Raw genomic sequence first — 16,083 nt, 5'->3', positions numbered from 1 at the left:
AGTGGCTGACAAATCCAACTTCTTTTAATACACGAACCTCTCGCTGTCAGACTCGATGATCTTCTAGGGCACATCCGAGCCTCATCACCAGCCCATGTCCTTTGCTCCTATACGGCAACACTACCTAAAAATGACAAACTACAATATCACAGTCACCAGTGACATTGTATGTCCATGGTGCTATCTCGGCTTTTCTCGGCTCTCGCGGGCCATCACTGAGCATAAAAAGACGTATCCCGACGACACCTTTCACTTGAAATACTTACCATTTTATCTGAACCCACCACCACAGCTGATCGCAGGTAGTGGTCCGGCCCCGCCACCTTTCCCGGCGCCATCGCGTCCAAGGCGCGAAATGTACGCCGCCAAATTTGGGCCCGAGCGCGCGAAGCAGATTGAAGCCATGATGAGCCAAACCGCTCGCAGTGAAGGTTTGGATTTTAAATTCGGTGGGATGACAGGTCCCTCGAGAAACGGACATAGGCTTGTCCACTGGGCACAGGTCAAAGGAGGCGAGGAATCCCAGAATACGGTTATGTTGGGTCTTTGGAGACGCTATTTTGAGCAGGAGGCTGATATCACAACTCTCGACACCCTCGTCGAGGTCGGTTTGGAAGCTGGACTGGGCACCAAGGAGGAAATCACCGAGTACTTGACCTCTGGCAAGGATGGGGAATTGGTCGACAAAGAAGCAGAGGAGGCCCATAAGAAGGGAATCTCGGGTGTGCCCTTCTATGAGATTAATGATATGTGGGAGGTGTCGGGGGCACAGGATCCCCTCGCTTTCAAGAAGCTGTTCGCGAGGTGGAAGGAGTTGGAGGCCAATGGACAAGTGCCTGTGGGCGATGCTGGTGGGAAAACAACCGCTGGAAATGGTTGCTTGTGAGTAGGAAAACGATCTATAAGGAGCAAAAGACCGATATATGACACGGAGATTTGATCCTGTCATCATCGTGGAGAGTCAACTGGTCGCCGTCAGCTGGAAAGCACGGCGGCATGGCACGGCCCAGATCAACAAGCAAAGTCCTAAAGCTTGCAGAGTACAATCCGATAGGAGGTGAATATACGAGGTATCTGGTTCAGATTTCGCCAAGCAGCATGTTCTTTCACTGATATGATCTGACTGCACAGTACAATACAGTTCAACATTTGTCTTTCCTTGTCTGGCGGTAATCTACATTGGGTACACAGCAAAGCCCCTTTACAATGATCTGGTTCATTCCCAGTCGACTAATAGGTTGTCTCAGCCATTTCACACCCTCTGGCAATGGGCCTCTCATCGGGCTTTGTTTCCAATGGACTGCTTTTCAACCATTCCCAAGGATGAAGAACGAGGGCTGAGGTCGTTGTCTTTCATCTTTTATCGCATGTACCTGTCGGTCGGCCTTGTGCTAGTCGGCATTCGCCACATTGGTCCTCAACATTCCGTGTGAGCAGCTCGTTGGCGCTTTCTTTTGCAGCCTCATTTGTCGCGTTCCGTGCTTGTCTTCAACTCCTTGGGATCTGTTATTTGCGTGTCCTTCCTCGCTGCTTCAATCTGAGGTCCAGTGGCTGATAAATGCTCTTCTCAAGGCTTTCCTTTGAGCTCTTGAGATTTCGTGTTCGTTGTGATCGCTTCCGTATGATGTTCAATGACTCCTGAAATGTTTTCAGCATATGTCATTGTCACCGTCTCTTGATTGCCCTTGGTTGTTGGGCTGCTATCTTCAACAGTGGTAGCTTCTGTGGAGACTGCCTGCACATCGTCTCCCACGGGGTTTTCGAAAGTCCTGAGGTGTCTATACTTTCTGTCAACAACATCCGGTTCTTCTAGATGCTGTGGCAGGCCCAGAGAGAGCGGACTGCTGCGATTCAGCGTCTCCAGTTTCGGAATCTGGTAGGTCTCTTTCTCTCCGCTCTCGATCCAGTTCCTCTGGACATGCTTTTCAAATCGGTCCGCGGCCTCTCGAAGTTCCCTCCACGCCGCTTCTTGCTGCTCGATCATTTTTGCCCTGGCCTCCTCATCGTTCCACGCGTCCTCGAAAGAGCCCGATAGTGAGTAATGTTTGGGAAGGTTGTATTTTTGCAATTGTTTGGCATGCTCTGAACGATATTTTGGGGATGTCATGACCAGCCATCGAAGCTTCCAGCCCAGCATCCCCAGCTCCTTAATTCGCGCAGGCTTCATTCCAGTGACATATTGATCTATTCCGCCGCATTTGTTGATAGTCCTCATGACTCGAGCAGTGATGGGGATCTTGAGGTCTCTGTTCAAGGCATCACTCCTGACAGTCTCGACCCGGACATTGGGGAACCAATGCCGCAAGGATTTTCCCTTGTTTCTGCCCTTGGAAATTTTACTTCCAGATTGTACCGTGGCACCACCATAGAGACCGAAATTTGCTTCAGGAAAATGTTTATTCTCGCCATAGGGGTAGGGCGGCATCAAGGGGTCCGTATGTCGCAGGCGGTAAATGTCCAGCAAAGTGTGTTTCCTGTCTTCAAACTTAAAGGTGAATCTGGGTTTGAAGTATGGGCTGGAGTGTTTGACCGGCTGTCTGTATGAGAAATATTGCAGAGAGGTAGGGCTGCGGAGCACCTCAGGAAGCTTCGTGATAGTCGTGGGAGCTGCCATCGTAAAGATTGACGCCGCCGGGTCCGAAATGAAGGGAGATTGAGAAAAGGAAGGAGAAGGGAGGGCGAGAAACGGGCGAGAAACGGGAGGAAAAGTGGCCGCGTGTGGTTGTCCGCGCAGGCTGGTGTTGCTGGTGGACGGAGTAAGAAAATATGAATGTCAATTGAGATGCTCAACTTGGGTCGGTTTTAGCGTGATTCAATCCTATTAATTAATTTTCTAACAACCGTGACCGCGACAGCCACCATTTAACCACCAATACCCCAGCCACCCTGCCTCTCATCTTCTCAGCACGACGCGACGACTCTTTCCTTTTGGCCGACTTTCGAAAAAACTTGGCGATAATGGTGAACATCAGCGAGGTGAAGGGCAATGCACGCGAAAACAGAACCGCGGCACATACACACATCAAGGGCTTGGGCTTGCGATCAGACGGCACCGCTGAACCTTCGGGCAATGGATTTGTCGGGCAAGCTGCTGCCCGTGAGGTATGTGCATCTTGTCCAAATAAAAATGTTCATTCTTCTGACGTCTAGTAGGCGTGCGGAGTGGTTGTAGACCTGATCAAAGCCAAAAAGATGTCTGGAAGAGCAGTACTATTAGCGGGAGGACCTGGCACAGGCAAGACAGCTTTGGCGTTGGCAGTATCGCAAGAGCTGGGAACAAAAGTACCTTTTTGTCCTATTGTTGGCAGCGAAGTCTACTCTACAGAGGTCAAGAAGACTGAGGCGTTGATGGAGAACTTCAGAAGAGCAATCGGTAGGCTGAAACTCTCTATGCGCGCAATCGACCGCTCATTCATTGTCCACACAGGTCTGCGTGTACGTGAAACGAAGGAAGTATATGAAGGTGAAGTGACCGAACTCCTCCCCGAAGAGGCAGAGAACCCACTCGGCGGCTTTGGACGCACCATCTCCCACCTGATCATCACTATGAAGTCCGCCAGAGGGACCAAAAAACTCCGCCTCGACCCCAGCATATATGAAGCTATTCAAAAGGAACGAGTGACGGTCGGCGATGTGATCTACATAGAAGCCAACACGGGGGCATGCAAGCGGGTGGGCCGCTCAGACGCCTACGCGACGGAATTCGATCTCGAGGCGGAAGAATACGTGCCCGTTCCGAAGGGAGAAGTGCATAAGAAGAAGGAGGTCGTGCAAGACGTGACGCTCCACGATTTGGACATTGCCAATGCCAGACCTCAGGGGGGCCAGGACGTTATGAGCATGATGGGCCAACTGATGAAGCCGAAGAAGACCGAGATTACGGACAAGTTGAGAGCGGAGATCAACAAGGTGGTGAGTCGGTACATCGACCAGGGCGTGGCGGAGCTGGTTCCTGGTGTGCTCTTTATTGACGAGGTGAGAATTTTGCTATTCAGCACGCCCGCGAAATGGTATTGACAGGTCTTTGCCAGGTCCACATGCTCGACATCGAATGCTTCACTTATCTCAACCGCGCGCTCGAATCCCCCATCTCCCCGATCGTCATCCTTGCCTCGAACCGGGGCAACACCCTCATTCGAGGCACGCAAGACATCACTGGTGCCCATGGCATTCCTCCAGACCTACTTGCCCGCTTGCTCATCATCCCAACACATCCATACAATGCCTCCGAGGTCCAGACTATCATTCGTCTACGCACAAAAACCGAGGGTCTTTCAATATCAGAACCGGCGCTGGAGAAGGTTGCGCAGCATGGCACGAACGTGAGTCTCCGATACGCACTACAGTTATTGACGCCCAGCAGTATACTTGCGAGGGTCAATGGGAGAACAGAGATTGGTGTCGAGGATGTAGCAGAGTGTGAAGATCTGTTTATTGACGCAAGGAGAAGCGCCAAAGTCGTGGAGCAAGCAGGAACTTCATTCATTAGTTGAGGACGCTGAAGGGAGAATGATCACCGCAGTCATTCATTGTCTGGGCCTTCACCGATCAGAGTGAAGACTTTGTCACGCGGAGAAAGAAGTTCAAAAGTGGAAAGACCAACAGCCGCCAGCCTGGCAGATGCTGCTCCCCACATTATGTCGAGCCTCCAGCTGAGGAGACTAACGAACCGACTGCAGAGCGGCCCAATGCGACCGCACCTGTGCTAGAGAAAGCGCAATGATCATCGCGCTCAGCCGCATAAGCAGCAAAAGGTGCTCTGCGAGGCCCACGAAGAAACGAAATCAGGGCCAGTGAATGGCAGGTGCATGGGAATCATGTAAAATAGCTAGGATCTGAACGGTTCTGAAAATCTGTATTCATTTGAGTATATTTATTTGTTGTGGGGATTCCGCTGTCGGCGAGAATTGAGCTTTGCAAATTCTGCGGAATGGCAGTATGACACGTGCATCCCAGATGCAATAGCTTCTCCCCGACTCTTTTATCTCCTTCCGAATGGACAAGTCCATCAGACAGACACATCACAACTACGAGGGGCCGTATGCAGGGCATGATCGGGGCAGAAGGAAACGCAGCACTACCTGCACACAATATCGGTCAGCTCGCGGACTCGAGAGATCAGTGGAAAATGAGATGCTTTTAGATAATAGTTCCAATCAGACATCCAAGGAAGATTTGCCGCTCAACGACACCTGGACTTAGAATGGGTTCATATGCCAGGGCTAGCGTGGAAACTGCGAATGTGGAAAAGGTTTTCATCATAGGAAATGGAGGGTGGACAAAGACAGGGCGAGGATTGACAAGAGTGGGAGACGTACCTTGACAATATCTCGTTCGCAAAGATGGCTCACATGTACCACGCAGCCTCTTCTCATTCCTAGACCACCAGTCAGCGACAGAGCACACAAGGAGAAAAAACAACAGATGTTGCGGAGACGGTCGATAGTCAGACGTGAAATACTGGCTAGTAACAGACTGTTCAGCGATGACAGTCTGAGTGTTTCTTCAAGGGCGACTCAGGATAGAAAGAAGAAGAATTGAAGTTTTGTCATCTTGCGAGCCACACACCAGGAGGGTGGAGAATCCGGGGAAAGGTGCTTACCATGTCTGCAAATGGCCCGTCAGCAAATATCATTCAACATCACTCATCACGACATGGAAGGGAATTGAGGACGTTGGAAGGGTGAGCACAGAGAGGACGCAGGTGAGAAGCGAAAATGAAAAGAAAGCGCGGAATTTATTTTCTGAAACGGCGAGCCGCTAGTGCTAGATCTGGTAAGGGCTGTGGCCGCAAGATTGCTTGGCGAGCTGCTGGTTATTGGGCTCTTGGAGGTCGCTCGCTGGGTTTCAACTTGGGGCCCGACGGCCGCCTCCCCCCCCAAGAGCCCCAAGCCACTTCCTCCCACCCCCCAGCATCTTCCGTGATCTGTAAGTGTTTCTCCCTGCACCTGCACAAACTGCACACCTGCAGATCCTGAAGTTGCACCTGCGACTTTGAACCTGATCTTCAAGTCTTCACCACTCGGGCTCGGACAGTGTTTGCCTTTCAGTCTCAACTGGCGCTGTCGCTGTCTAGTCGCTCTTTTCCCTTCCTCGTCGCCCTCGCCCCTGCTCTAGGAGCCTGTCTCCTGATTTCCGACCGGTTCTCGTCGTCTTCTGCCCGGGGTCATCAGATCACGGGTACCACCCAGTGTACCAGCCCGATAACATCGCAACCGCAACGCCCGCAGCATTCGGATCATCTGCTGCGCCTGACTGCTCGCTTCAACTTGTTCTCCGCGCCTTATGTGAGGATGAAATGGTCATGAATCCTCTGCGCGCCTCCATCACTGCCGCCACCGCCTGATGATTCGATTATCGTCGTTGTCGCGACACTGATCTAGCCCCGTAAGACGACCCTGGGCCGGCGAAACATCGCCCGCACCAGGATTTTCTACAAACACATCCACGCCGCGTCAACCGTCAGGAGGAAAAGCATCGACCCCATACCTATCTGATTGTATGAAACCTCCAGATCATACAAATGTGACAACACTTCACTCCGTTCCGAACAATTACAGCGTCTCTCCGCGACAAAAAAAAGTGGGGCCAGAGGGATCGGAGGTGGGAAAAAAAGAGAAGGATAAGAAACCCAACAGAAGTAATCAGAAACACTACCCTGCACCGTTGCGCGGACTTTGCGATACGACATATTCCCACTAAGCACCTCTGAAGATGATGGCCCAAAGTTTCCCGCATCATGCGGGCATCGCTCCGGGTCATCCTGGACTGCCTCCGGGCCATCCCATGGGAATGCAACATCCTGGCGCTGCTCATATGGGAGGTCAACCTGGTCCTGGTATGATGCAGGCCATGCACCCAGGGGTGTCTGCTCCTCAAGTTACTCAAGGTCCAATGGTTACTGGTATGCCGCCCGGTGCTGGAACTCCGGCCCCAGGCCCGATGCACAACGGCATGGCCATGGCCCATATGAACCCTCAGCAAGCCATATTTCAACAGCATAACCCGCAGATGAATTATAGCCAAGGGATGATGACGCCGCAACAGCAGCAATTCATGGCTCGCCAGCGCATGATGCAGCAGATGTCGCAAGCTCAAGCACAAGGCATGCCCATGGGGATGCCAAATGCGCCCGGCTTTAATCAGGCACAGTTGGCGCAAATGAAGATGGGCATGGGCATGCACCCGCAGATGCAGATGAACCCCAACCATCCCCAGATGCAGACCTTGCAGCAACATCAACACAACCAGCAGCAGTTGATCCGAGCGCAGCAGGCCCAAGCCCAGGCGCAACAGCATGCGGCGCAAATGGCAGCCGTTGCTCAGAACCAGAGGGCGGTGGCTCAACAGATGCAAATGTCACGGTCGCAGGAACAAACCACTCAACCTCCACAATCGCAACCCACGCCCGCTCCACAGACACAACCTCCTCAGCAACCTCCTCCGACCTCCCAACCCCAGGCTCAGCCAGCGCAACCCAAACCCCAACCGCCACAGCCACAACCCGCAAATAACCAACAACAAAGCCAGCCGGCCAACCAACCAGTTAAGACGACGGAACCAGAAGAGGAGCCTCGCGGGATGAAGCAACAGCAAGAAGCGGCCGCCAACATGATCCTGTCTGAACTACCGAAACAAGACATGATCGGTGGCCAATGCATTCTGAAGCTGATCGAGTACCAGGATCTTCTCGCGCACCCGGAGCGACCAAATGATTTGGACTACTGGGAAGCATTGATTACCAGGTTCTTTTCACCGATCGGGTCGTTGAGGCAGCAGTTTTTCAACAACAAATCTGGCGGTGACAAATCCTTCCAGCTCCAGTTTCCTTCCTTGGCCCGCTACTACCACTCCTATTTTGCGAGCGGGGTCAAGCAAATCCTGTTACAGTCTTTCGAACATACCCAAACCAAGACAGCCAACGGCGGAGTCCATATCACGAGTAGCAGTGCGAGTCTTACTTATGTTTTTGGCAATGATATCCGAGTAACAACGAACGGACAGTTGCGCGTCCTTTTCGATGACGTGCAAACTATTGAGCACCTGAACATCAGCTCGACCGGATGGCAAGAGTACATTCCACGAAATGTGTTGCTACAGCCTACATCGCCGGAGATGAAGCAGAGCCCCAAAATTACGAACAAGAACGTCAAACGAACGCAAGGCAAGGCAAATGTACCAGGAGCAGGGCCCGTCATACCCAGCTCGGGTGTTAGTGAATGGGGTGTCCCCCAGCACATCTCTCAGTTCTTAGAGGTATGTGGCTTTTTGGCCATGATCAAACAATGACTAATATATTGGCAGATTGCCGAGGTCATGACAGCCATGGGCCCACTCATGGAATATTACCAGCAACATCCGGGAATCTCTCCCAAAGACACGTTACTGCGAGTCACGCAAGAGAATGCCCAGAACATGGCCCAGGCTAACAACACGCGTTTGAACCAGATGGCAAGGGCAGCCAATGGCCAAGTGATGTTTCCCAATCAAATGAACCCTGGTATGAGCGGCCCAAATATGATGAACTCCCCTGCAATGGGGCACCTTAACGTTCCTCAAGCCCAAGGGTCGCCAATGATGGGAGGCCCGGTGCATACCCCCAGTCCTGCACAGAATCCCACCGCCGGAGGTGTGGCCATGATGCACCAGATGAGCGCTCAAGGGTCAAATCTCAGCGGCAGTCAAGGCCCAAGTACGAACACTAGTCCGAACGTTTCCAACAAGAGGCGACGTGCGAGTGTCGTCAAGTTAGAGGAAGAAAATGCGCAGGGGGAGGTGAATGGAGCCAACAAAGTCAAGCCAAGTCCGAAGCTTGGCAAGAGGCAAAAGGGATCTGCATGAGGTGTGACTTGTCCCTTGGACTGATCCAGAGTCTAAAACAGGTCTCCCCGTCGGCAGATAGCGAGGCAGTTCCGTCACCTGCAGGAGGGTGTGAGAACTGCCTGGCCTGAAGTTGTCTAGATGACCGAGATGCGCTGCAGCGTGGTGTTTGAATGGATATTCTCCGGAGATGTTGTTGTTGTTTTCGTTTTTCTTCAATCGCATATACCCCTTGTAGGAGTTGTCTCCAAAGGGGTTTGGTGTCGGTGTTGAAAGTCGGGTTCCGGAATGAATTTCTCGGCCTCTTTGCGGTACAGGGCTCCAAATGTGCCGATGAACAGATATGTTGCTGTCTAGACAGGCCGCGACCACTTTTTCTTTGGGGAGCTTGCGACAAAGAGGCTTTGCACACGGAGAAAATGGGCGGCTGGGCAGCTTCGACGGGATTTTGTATCATTATTTCGACATTCTATGTTTGTCACAGGGACGGATCTTGATGCTTCGGTTGAGCTTGCAAGCCTCCGATGTTCTGGATATATCACGCTCGAACGCGACACGGGCATACGAGCGTCAAGAGGAGGAGTGCGATGCAGACATGCGGCGGCAGGCTGAACCTGAATGAAGTCGACCGACATGAATGAGAAAAGGTGGTGCATGTGGGTGGACATTGGTACTGGCGCGCAGGACTCTGGTGGTGGCGATGCAAGCAAGAAGGAGTGATATAGCGGTATAGCGCGTGGGCGTCGGGTTGGATACTGAGGATCAGGATCAGGGGTTATGTCAATCAAGTATCGCCGCTGCTTGCTAATAGAACTGAGATGTCTCTATGGGAAAATCCCACTTAATATTTTTCGAGATGTACTACGAGTCGGTTGTCTGGATGATAGAATGTCTTAAAGGGTGTGCAGCCTTGTAGAGAGGCCTTTTTACATGAGTGAGGAGACCCTCGAGCCGAGTACGGAGCTGGAGAAACGTTATTATTATGTGATGTACGGATTCGGGTACGAGACTACACATGGAGTGTTATTTGTTGCCTTTTCCACAAATGCATAAAATTGACGGCAGTGCCGTATATCGAACTCCTTCATTTCCTTATCGATCCGACTCTGCGTATTGCCATCAACCCAAGTTATTCTTGCATGCAGGATCGCTCCCGTCTCAGCCGGCCTTCGTTTGAATGGTATCTTTGTCTGCTCGACACCGGAAACAAGCATACATCAGGATGTTAAAAGAGGGCCAAGTGTCAAAAGACTCCAAGCCAGGCACCGGAGTCGAGGCGATCCTGGTAGGCCTCTCGGGCCCTTCGTCGAGCGGAAAAACGACGCTGGCGAGACTGTTGCGCGAGGTCTTCAATCTCGACGCCGAAAGGTGGAAAGTCAGTCTATTCATCCTGCACCAGGATGACTTTTATAAAACGGACCAAGAGTATGTATCTACTTGTATCTGATACCTCTTTGAACCTCGACGGCTCCCGACACGTGCCGCTTGGGTGACGCTCGAGAGCAAATCTGGGGGCTCCCTCACAACCTACCATCCATGTTCGGGTGATCCAACCCTAGCTAACTTGTACAAAGGATTCCGACGGTCACAGTATCGTCAAAGGAATTCGGCACCCGCGAACTCCAGGACTGGGACTGTATCGACTCGTTGGACCTTTCCTTGTTCGAACACACGCTCACCCACCTCCGGAACCACGGAAATTTACCACCAGAAAGCGTGTCCAAGGAGGATCAGAACACCGTCGGACACAGCGGGGTCTCTCGTGCCGAGGTCGAGGAGCACAAAGAGAGGGTAAGGACGCGGATGGAGGAGCTTGTTCGGAGACGCGATAGCCAGAAGACAGGTGGCAGAGAGGAGAGAGAACGCGGTGGAGGAGGCAAAGAAATCCGTATCTACATCGTCGAAGGATTCCTCCTCTACCCGCAACGGGCATCATCCTCGACTTCTTCAACTTTGTCCCGGCCCTTGTCGTCCGACCATCCTCACTCGGCATCAGGATTGAACCACCTCCACTATCTAACCCATACACTCCTGCATCCGCTCCTCTTCCTCCCCGCGACGCGCCCCCAGACCCTCTCCCGCCGCGCCGCCCGCACGGGCTACGTCACGCTGGAAGGATTCTGGGTCGATCCGCCGGGGTATGTCGAGGACATCGTCTGGCCCAACTACATCCGGTACCACGGGTGGATGTACAAGGATGGGAACGTGGACGGGGACGCCTTTGACGAGGAGAGCTGTGAGCGGGAAGGCGTCAGGGTCTGTCCGGGCGCCGGGGAATGGAAAATGAAGGAGGTGTTGGACTGGGGCGTCCAGAGGGTGGAAGAGGTTGTGCAGGAGCGGATACGAGGATTAAGCAACGACGGCTGAGAACGCGATCGTGGGTCGGGAGGTGTTGTTGTTTTGTGGTCAATTCTCTCAACGACATAGGCACCTCATCTCTGTAGACTCGATTCAGATGGACATACTGTCGATACTCAACCTGTAGCTCAGGGCATGGGTTGTAGAGTCAAATGACGGGAAAACTGACAACGGAAACGAGACAAGTCTTTCTGGTCAATATCGACACTAGCATTATAGATAGAGTTGAACTCCGGCGACATCACGCAGCCTTTAGGATGCTCTATGGTCTAATCAACGGGAACTGCGAAGCCGGTCCCTTTTCTTTCTTTTCAAAACCCCGTTTCAGGCCCCTGAACGTAGGCCCATTCGAGGACGTCTCAATCCCTCACCTTGACCGTATCTCTAGGCTTCTCATTTTCCTTCTCAACAAACCCCAGCCTGGGGGCCTTCTTCTTCTTTCCGCGCTTATCCCCAAATTGTTCGTCAAACTTCTTGATGTCCCGCAAACTGGACATGTCCTCCGAGATGCTTGCTGAAATCTCATCCAAGGCCTTGTCAAAGTGTTTCTTTGTGAGTGTACGTCGTTCGGGATGTTGATAAGGTTCCTCCCCCTTGTGCTGTTTGGCCAGTTCATTCTCTTCCCTGACACAATTCAATGCCGCTGCAACGGCGACGTTTTTCAAGTCGGAGCCCGAGTAGAACGGGGTCTTTTTGGCGAGATCTTGTAAGTTGACATCATCGCCGAGTTTCTCGTTACGCAGGTGTATCTTGAGGATCTCCAACCTATCAGGCTCCCTCGGGAGGTCGACGAGCAATCGGCGTGGCAAGCGACGAAGAACTGCGTCATCTAGATCCATGGGTCGATTGGTTGCGACCATGATGAAAGCGCTCCCCGAGTCGTTGCTCATCCCATCCCACTCTTTCAGAAATTGGTTGAGCAGTTCACGATGACTGACTCGCCGGCCTTGATTGCTCCTCGCGCTGAACATAGCGTCAGCCTCGTCCAGAAAGACAACACAAGGTGATAGCTTCCTTGCTAAGCTGAACAGTGCCTTCACATTCTTCTCCCCTTCGCCGACATACATGTCGTTGATGTCTGCCGCGCTGACTTCAAGCATCGTCGCACCAGATTCTTTGGCGACTGCTTTCGCGGCCAGGGTTTTACCTGTGCCTGGAGGGCCATAGAGCAGAAGTCCCGGGATCTTGTCAGAGGCGAGGACGCCATATTTGAAAGCCTCAGGTCGAATGAGCGATAATGTCGTCAAGGTTTGGAGAGTATCAATGGTCTCGACAGGCATATGGACGTCGTTAAAGGTTGTGTTTAGATTTTTCGCCTCGATTATGCCGCCCATCAATCGTTTCTCATATTTGGAGGCCGACGCGCGCATTCTGGCAAGTCGATCATCCTTACTCATATGCCGTTCTGGAACTTCTTTCTTTGCTTCCTTTGATTGCTTTTCGGCCCATCGAATTTTGGTCTTGTCACTGTGGTTTAAATGCGATGTTGCAGCGCTAATGACGGGTTGTGGCTGGTCATGGGTTGGAGGAATATCAGCTTCAGCGTCTCGCGGTGCGGGAACAGCTCCTGCGATATAGGTGGCCAACCGTTGGACATATTGGTGATTCCAGACCTGTCCTTCCAAACATGATCTGTCGCTACGAGTAATGCGGTCGGAGAAATCACCTCGCCAGAAGCCCGTTTCCAGATGCGCAAAGACAGATGGTTTCCAAAATCTCAGTGTCTCCCAGAGATGCCTCATGTTAATTGTAGCAATGCGTTGCTTCCGATCGTGGAGAAGTGCAAGCTTGGATGTAGTGTTTGGTAAAACAGGTGTCAGGACGATGTTTTGTGACTTCCCATCTTGTACGCCGGTTTGGGACTCGTTAATGCGTTCGCGAGTGAAGGGTTCCTGATCCTCCCGAGCAGAGTCTGTCCCAATCAGCAGAATGCATTCACCCTTGCTTCGCCGTTGAGCCAATTGCCTGTGAAGGTTATTTAGAAATGAGCGGCCCATATCCAGACCCTGGATGGCCTTGAAGTCTCTCACGTGGACAATCACGGCGCCTTTTGAGACCCCGCTCTTTTTTGCTGCAATCTCTCGTTGTCGTTCTAGATCATTACTCGGCTCTTTCCCCGGCGATTCCGTGGCCGTTCGCCGATCTGACAAGCCCTTTAACAATTTGTGTATGAGCCCGGACAGCGCGCCTTGATCATCCCGTGGTTTTTGGGGGTCGGTAAAGTCTGGCCACATTCTCAGCGTCCCTCGAGGCATTTCTGATCGCATACTGTCCCCAAATTCTGGGAGTTGTCCGATTATCGTCTTCAAGATTGCCGTAGGCCTTCCGATGAACATGGGCATACCAATCCGAGGAGAAGTAGGCGTGGAATCCAGGTCGTCCATCATATCGTCAATGTCTCCATCGTCGTCATCCACATCCTGAGTCTCGTGTGATGAATATTGTTCAGAGAGGTCTGGGAACGCGCTTGAAAGCACATCGTAGCTGAGCATACGGCCCGCCTTTGCCGTGCTTTGGTTTGTATGATTCCGGTGAATTAGGTCTGCAATATCCTGAGCATCCACAACCATTAAGTCACAGCCAAGCTGGCGTGCGATATCCTGGACAAGATGTTCCAGTAGCAGGTCGCCATCCTTGCCCGCATATTGTAGATGAAGGTGGTCTTTAAAGGACTCGGCGCCATTCTGTTGACTCTGGTTCTGTGACACTTGCATGAGACCTCTTGCTGTCCGCATAACCTCTTCATATTGTTCGTCCACGACATAGTACTTTGAGGATATCGGCGGACTCAGCGAAGATATCGCAGGAGGCAACGTTTCCGATAGCTCTGATTTGTCCTCTGTCAAGGTTTTTGTGCCATGCGCGTTGGGAGTCGAATGGGGGTCGCTTCCTTTACCCTCTGAACCGTGGGAAGGAGGACCGCTGGGGTCCGGGGAGGGGTTTTGTTCAAGAGGCTCGCCAGTAATCAGATCTGCAGCCACCGTTTGAATTCTCGAGGGGGTAGCGGGAGCAAGAAACTCTGACCCAAAGAGAGTCACATTGCTGTCCATGAACCATTCTGGAGCTTGATATTCCGCCTCACCATCTTTGTTCATGCGATTCCTCAGCCTCCTTTTCGCGGGTGAGCCGTAGTAGTGTCTCGCTCGAGCATCGTCCGCGGTTCGAGCGGCGTGGTTCTCATGAGAACCGGGTCCACATTGATGGATGTGGGCCGACGGCTCTCCGATATGGTCACTTTCTCTTGCTACCTCTGACCGAGAGGCTCCATGGCTCTTTGAATCATCACTGATACCGCGGCTACTAAGCAACCCTATACTACTCGACGGTTTCTGAGCAGTCCGAAGGCGAGGCGGCGTGCAAAAGGACCGGCGTATGTTCCGCGATTGACTTTGGGCGCAAAATCGACAAGTGGAACATATGGCTTGCGAGAACCGTAGTTCCGCTTGAAAAGTAGAATGCATTCGGGACGAGAAGGGCGCACACGAAGGGAAGGGAGGATGGACTTGCCGTCGAAAACATTGAAATTATGGCGACAGGTTCGGAGGAAGCTAATACTCCGCCGTAGGATACGACACTCTTGGTTTGCTCCGCCGGAATTTTTGACGACTCTATTCCACTTTTCGCCTTGAAAAATCAGGGAGATTTCCCTCAGTCCCTCAAAGTAAGAAGATGGCGCCGACTATGTGCGAGATTTGTAAAGACTCGCGGGCGGCAGTGATTCGACCAAAGAACTCTCAAAAGATCTGCAAACAATGTTTTCTGTCCGTCTTCGAGGCCGAGATTCACGAAACCATCGTGAGGAACAAACTGTTCCGCCAGGGAGAACGCGTGGCCATCGGCGCATCTGGCGGCAAGGATTCAACAGTTCTCGCTTCAGTGTTGAAGACTCTGAATGAACGCCACAACTACGGCCTAGATCTTGTACTCTTGTCTATCGATGAAGGTATCAAAGGTTATCGAGACGATAGTCTTGAGACGGTGAAGCGGAATGCCGTGCAGTACGCAATGCCTCTCGAAATTGTCGGATACGATCAACTGTACGGATGGACGATGGATCAAGTCGTGGCCCAGGTAGGCAAGAAGGGAAATTGCACATACTGCGGCGTGTTCCGCAGACAGGCGTTGGATCGTGGGGCTGCAAAGCTGGGCATCAGACACGTCGTGACCGGTCACAATGCCGACGATGTTGCCGAAACTGTCATGATGAATCTGCTTCGTGGCGATCTGCCGCGACTTGCCAGGGCAACTTCTATTATGACCTCCAGTTCTGCGAGCGATATCAAAAGGAGCAAGCCGCTGAAATATGCCTATGAGAAGGAAATCGTCCTCTATGCTCACCACAAGAGATTGGACTACTTCAGTACGGAGTGCATATACTCGCCAGAGGCCTTCAGAGGCAGCGCTAGAACGTTGATCAAGGATTTGGAGAAGATTCGACCAAGCAGCATATTGGACATTGTGAGGAGCGGAGAGGACATGGCTGCCCTCGTGCCCCCCGAACTAGCAAGCTCTGCGTCTTGTGCAGCGGACGGTAATGAGCAGACAAACGGCTGTGGCGGTCAAAACCAGACGACCGACTCCATGGTCCAGTTGGAGAGGGACCTAACTGCTAACGAAGCCGCCGCTGCACGCGAAACCGAGGCCCAATTGCCCCAGCCAGATGTCCGTGCAAGCATTCACGACAAGAAACGACGAGGACGTCGGAAAGTCGTCAAACAAGTCATGGGCCAATGTGAGCGATGTGGTTATCTTTCAAGTCAGAAAATCTGCAAGGCTTGTACTCTGCTAGAAGGACTCAACAAGAGTCGGCCACGCACTGCCATTGAGGTGGGAATTGAAGATGGAGAGGGAAGTACAACGTTGATGAGGCAAATTGCCGGACTCGCCATCTCTGCTGGCTGAGCT

General features: G+C 52.2%; 7 protein-coding genes across 7 annotated transcripts; 5 read left to right on the top strand and 2 right to left on the bottom strand.

Annotated features, from left to right (window-relative positions):
- Positions 1–130: 130 nt before the first annotated feature.
- Positions 131–886, top strand: A1O5_11228 (uncharacterized protein; the record flags this gene model as incomplete). Its single annotated transcript, XM_007751801.1, has 1 exon — positions 131–886. The coding sequence occupies one exon, from the start codon at positions 131–133 to the stop codon at positions 884–886; it is 756 nt and encodes a 251-aa protein (XP_007749991.1).
- Positions 887–1,567: 681 nt separating this feature from the next.
- On the bottom strand, positions 1,568–2,614 carry A1O5_11227 (uncharacterized protein; the record flags this gene model as incomplete). Its single annotated transcript, XM_007751800.1, has 1 exon — positions 1,568–2,614. One exon carries the CDS (start codon positions 2,612–2,614, stop codon positions 1,568–1,570), a length of 1,047 nt encoding a protein of 348 aa, XP_007749990.1.
- Positions 2,615–2,958: 344 nt separating this feature from the next.
- On the top strand, positions 2,959–4,493 carry A1O5_11226 (RuvB-like helicase 1; the record flags this gene model as incomplete). Its single annotated transcript, XM_007751799.1, has 4 exons — positions 2,959–3,102; positions 3,154–3,373; positions 3,428–3,975; positions 4,032–4,493. The coding sequence occupies 4 exons, from the start codon at positions 2,959–2,961 to the stop codon at positions 4,491–4,493; spliced, it is 1,374 nt and encodes a 457-aa protein (XP_007749989.1).
- A 2,224-nt stretch (positions 4,494–6,717) lies between these two features.
- On the top strand, positions 6,718–8,841 carry A1O5_11225 (uncharacterized protein; the record flags this gene model as incomplete). Its single annotated transcript, XM_007751798.1, has 2 exons — positions 6,718–8,256; positions 8,305–8,841. The coding sequence occupies 2 exons, from the start codon at positions 6,718–6,720 to the stop codon at positions 8,839–8,841; spliced, it is 2,076 nt and encodes a 691-aa protein (XP_007749988.1).
- Positions 8,842–10,042: 1,201 nt separating this feature from the next.
- A1O5_11224 (uncharacterized protein) lies at positions 10,043–11,187 on the top strand (the record flags this gene model as incomplete). Its single annotated transcript, XM_007751797.1, has 2 exons — positions 10,043–10,245; positions 10,395–11,187. 2 exons carry the CDS (start codon positions 10,043–10,045, stop codon positions 11,185–11,187), a joined length of 996 nt encoding a protein of 331 aa, XP_007749987.1.
- A 350-nt stretch (positions 11,188–11,537) lies between these two features.
- On the bottom strand, positions 11,538–14,273 carry A1O5_11223 (uncharacterized protein; the record flags this gene model as incomplete). The annotated part of the gene is made up of 1 exon (XM_007751796.1): positions 11,538–14,273. The coding sequence occupies one exon, from the start codon at positions 14,271–14,273 to the stop codon at positions 11,538–11,540; it is 2,736 nt and encodes a 911-aa protein (XP_007749986.1).
- A 574-nt stretch (positions 14,274–14,847) lies between these two features.
- Positions 14,848–16,080, top strand: A1O5_11222 (uncharacterized protein; the record flags this gene model as incomplete). Its single annotated transcript, XM_007751795.1, has 1 exon — positions 14,848–16,080. The coding sequence occupies one exon, from the start codon at positions 14,848–14,850 to the stop codon at positions 16,078–16,080; it is 1,233 nt and encodes a 410-aa protein (XP_007749985.1).
- Positions 16,081–16,083: the final 3 nt, after the last annotated feature.

Source organism: Cladophialophora psammophila, assembly GCF_000585535.1.
Source record: "Cladophialophora psammophila CBS 110553 chromosome Unknown aczJe-supercont1.24, whole genome shotgun sequence".
Classification (NCBI taxonomy): Eukaryota; Fungi; Ascomycota; class Eurotiomycetes; order Chaetothyriales; family Herpotrichiellaceae; genus Cladophialophora; species Cladophialophora psammophila.
Note: the sequence above shows the minus strand (reverse complement) of the source record. Positions and strands in the feature narration are given on the sequence as shown.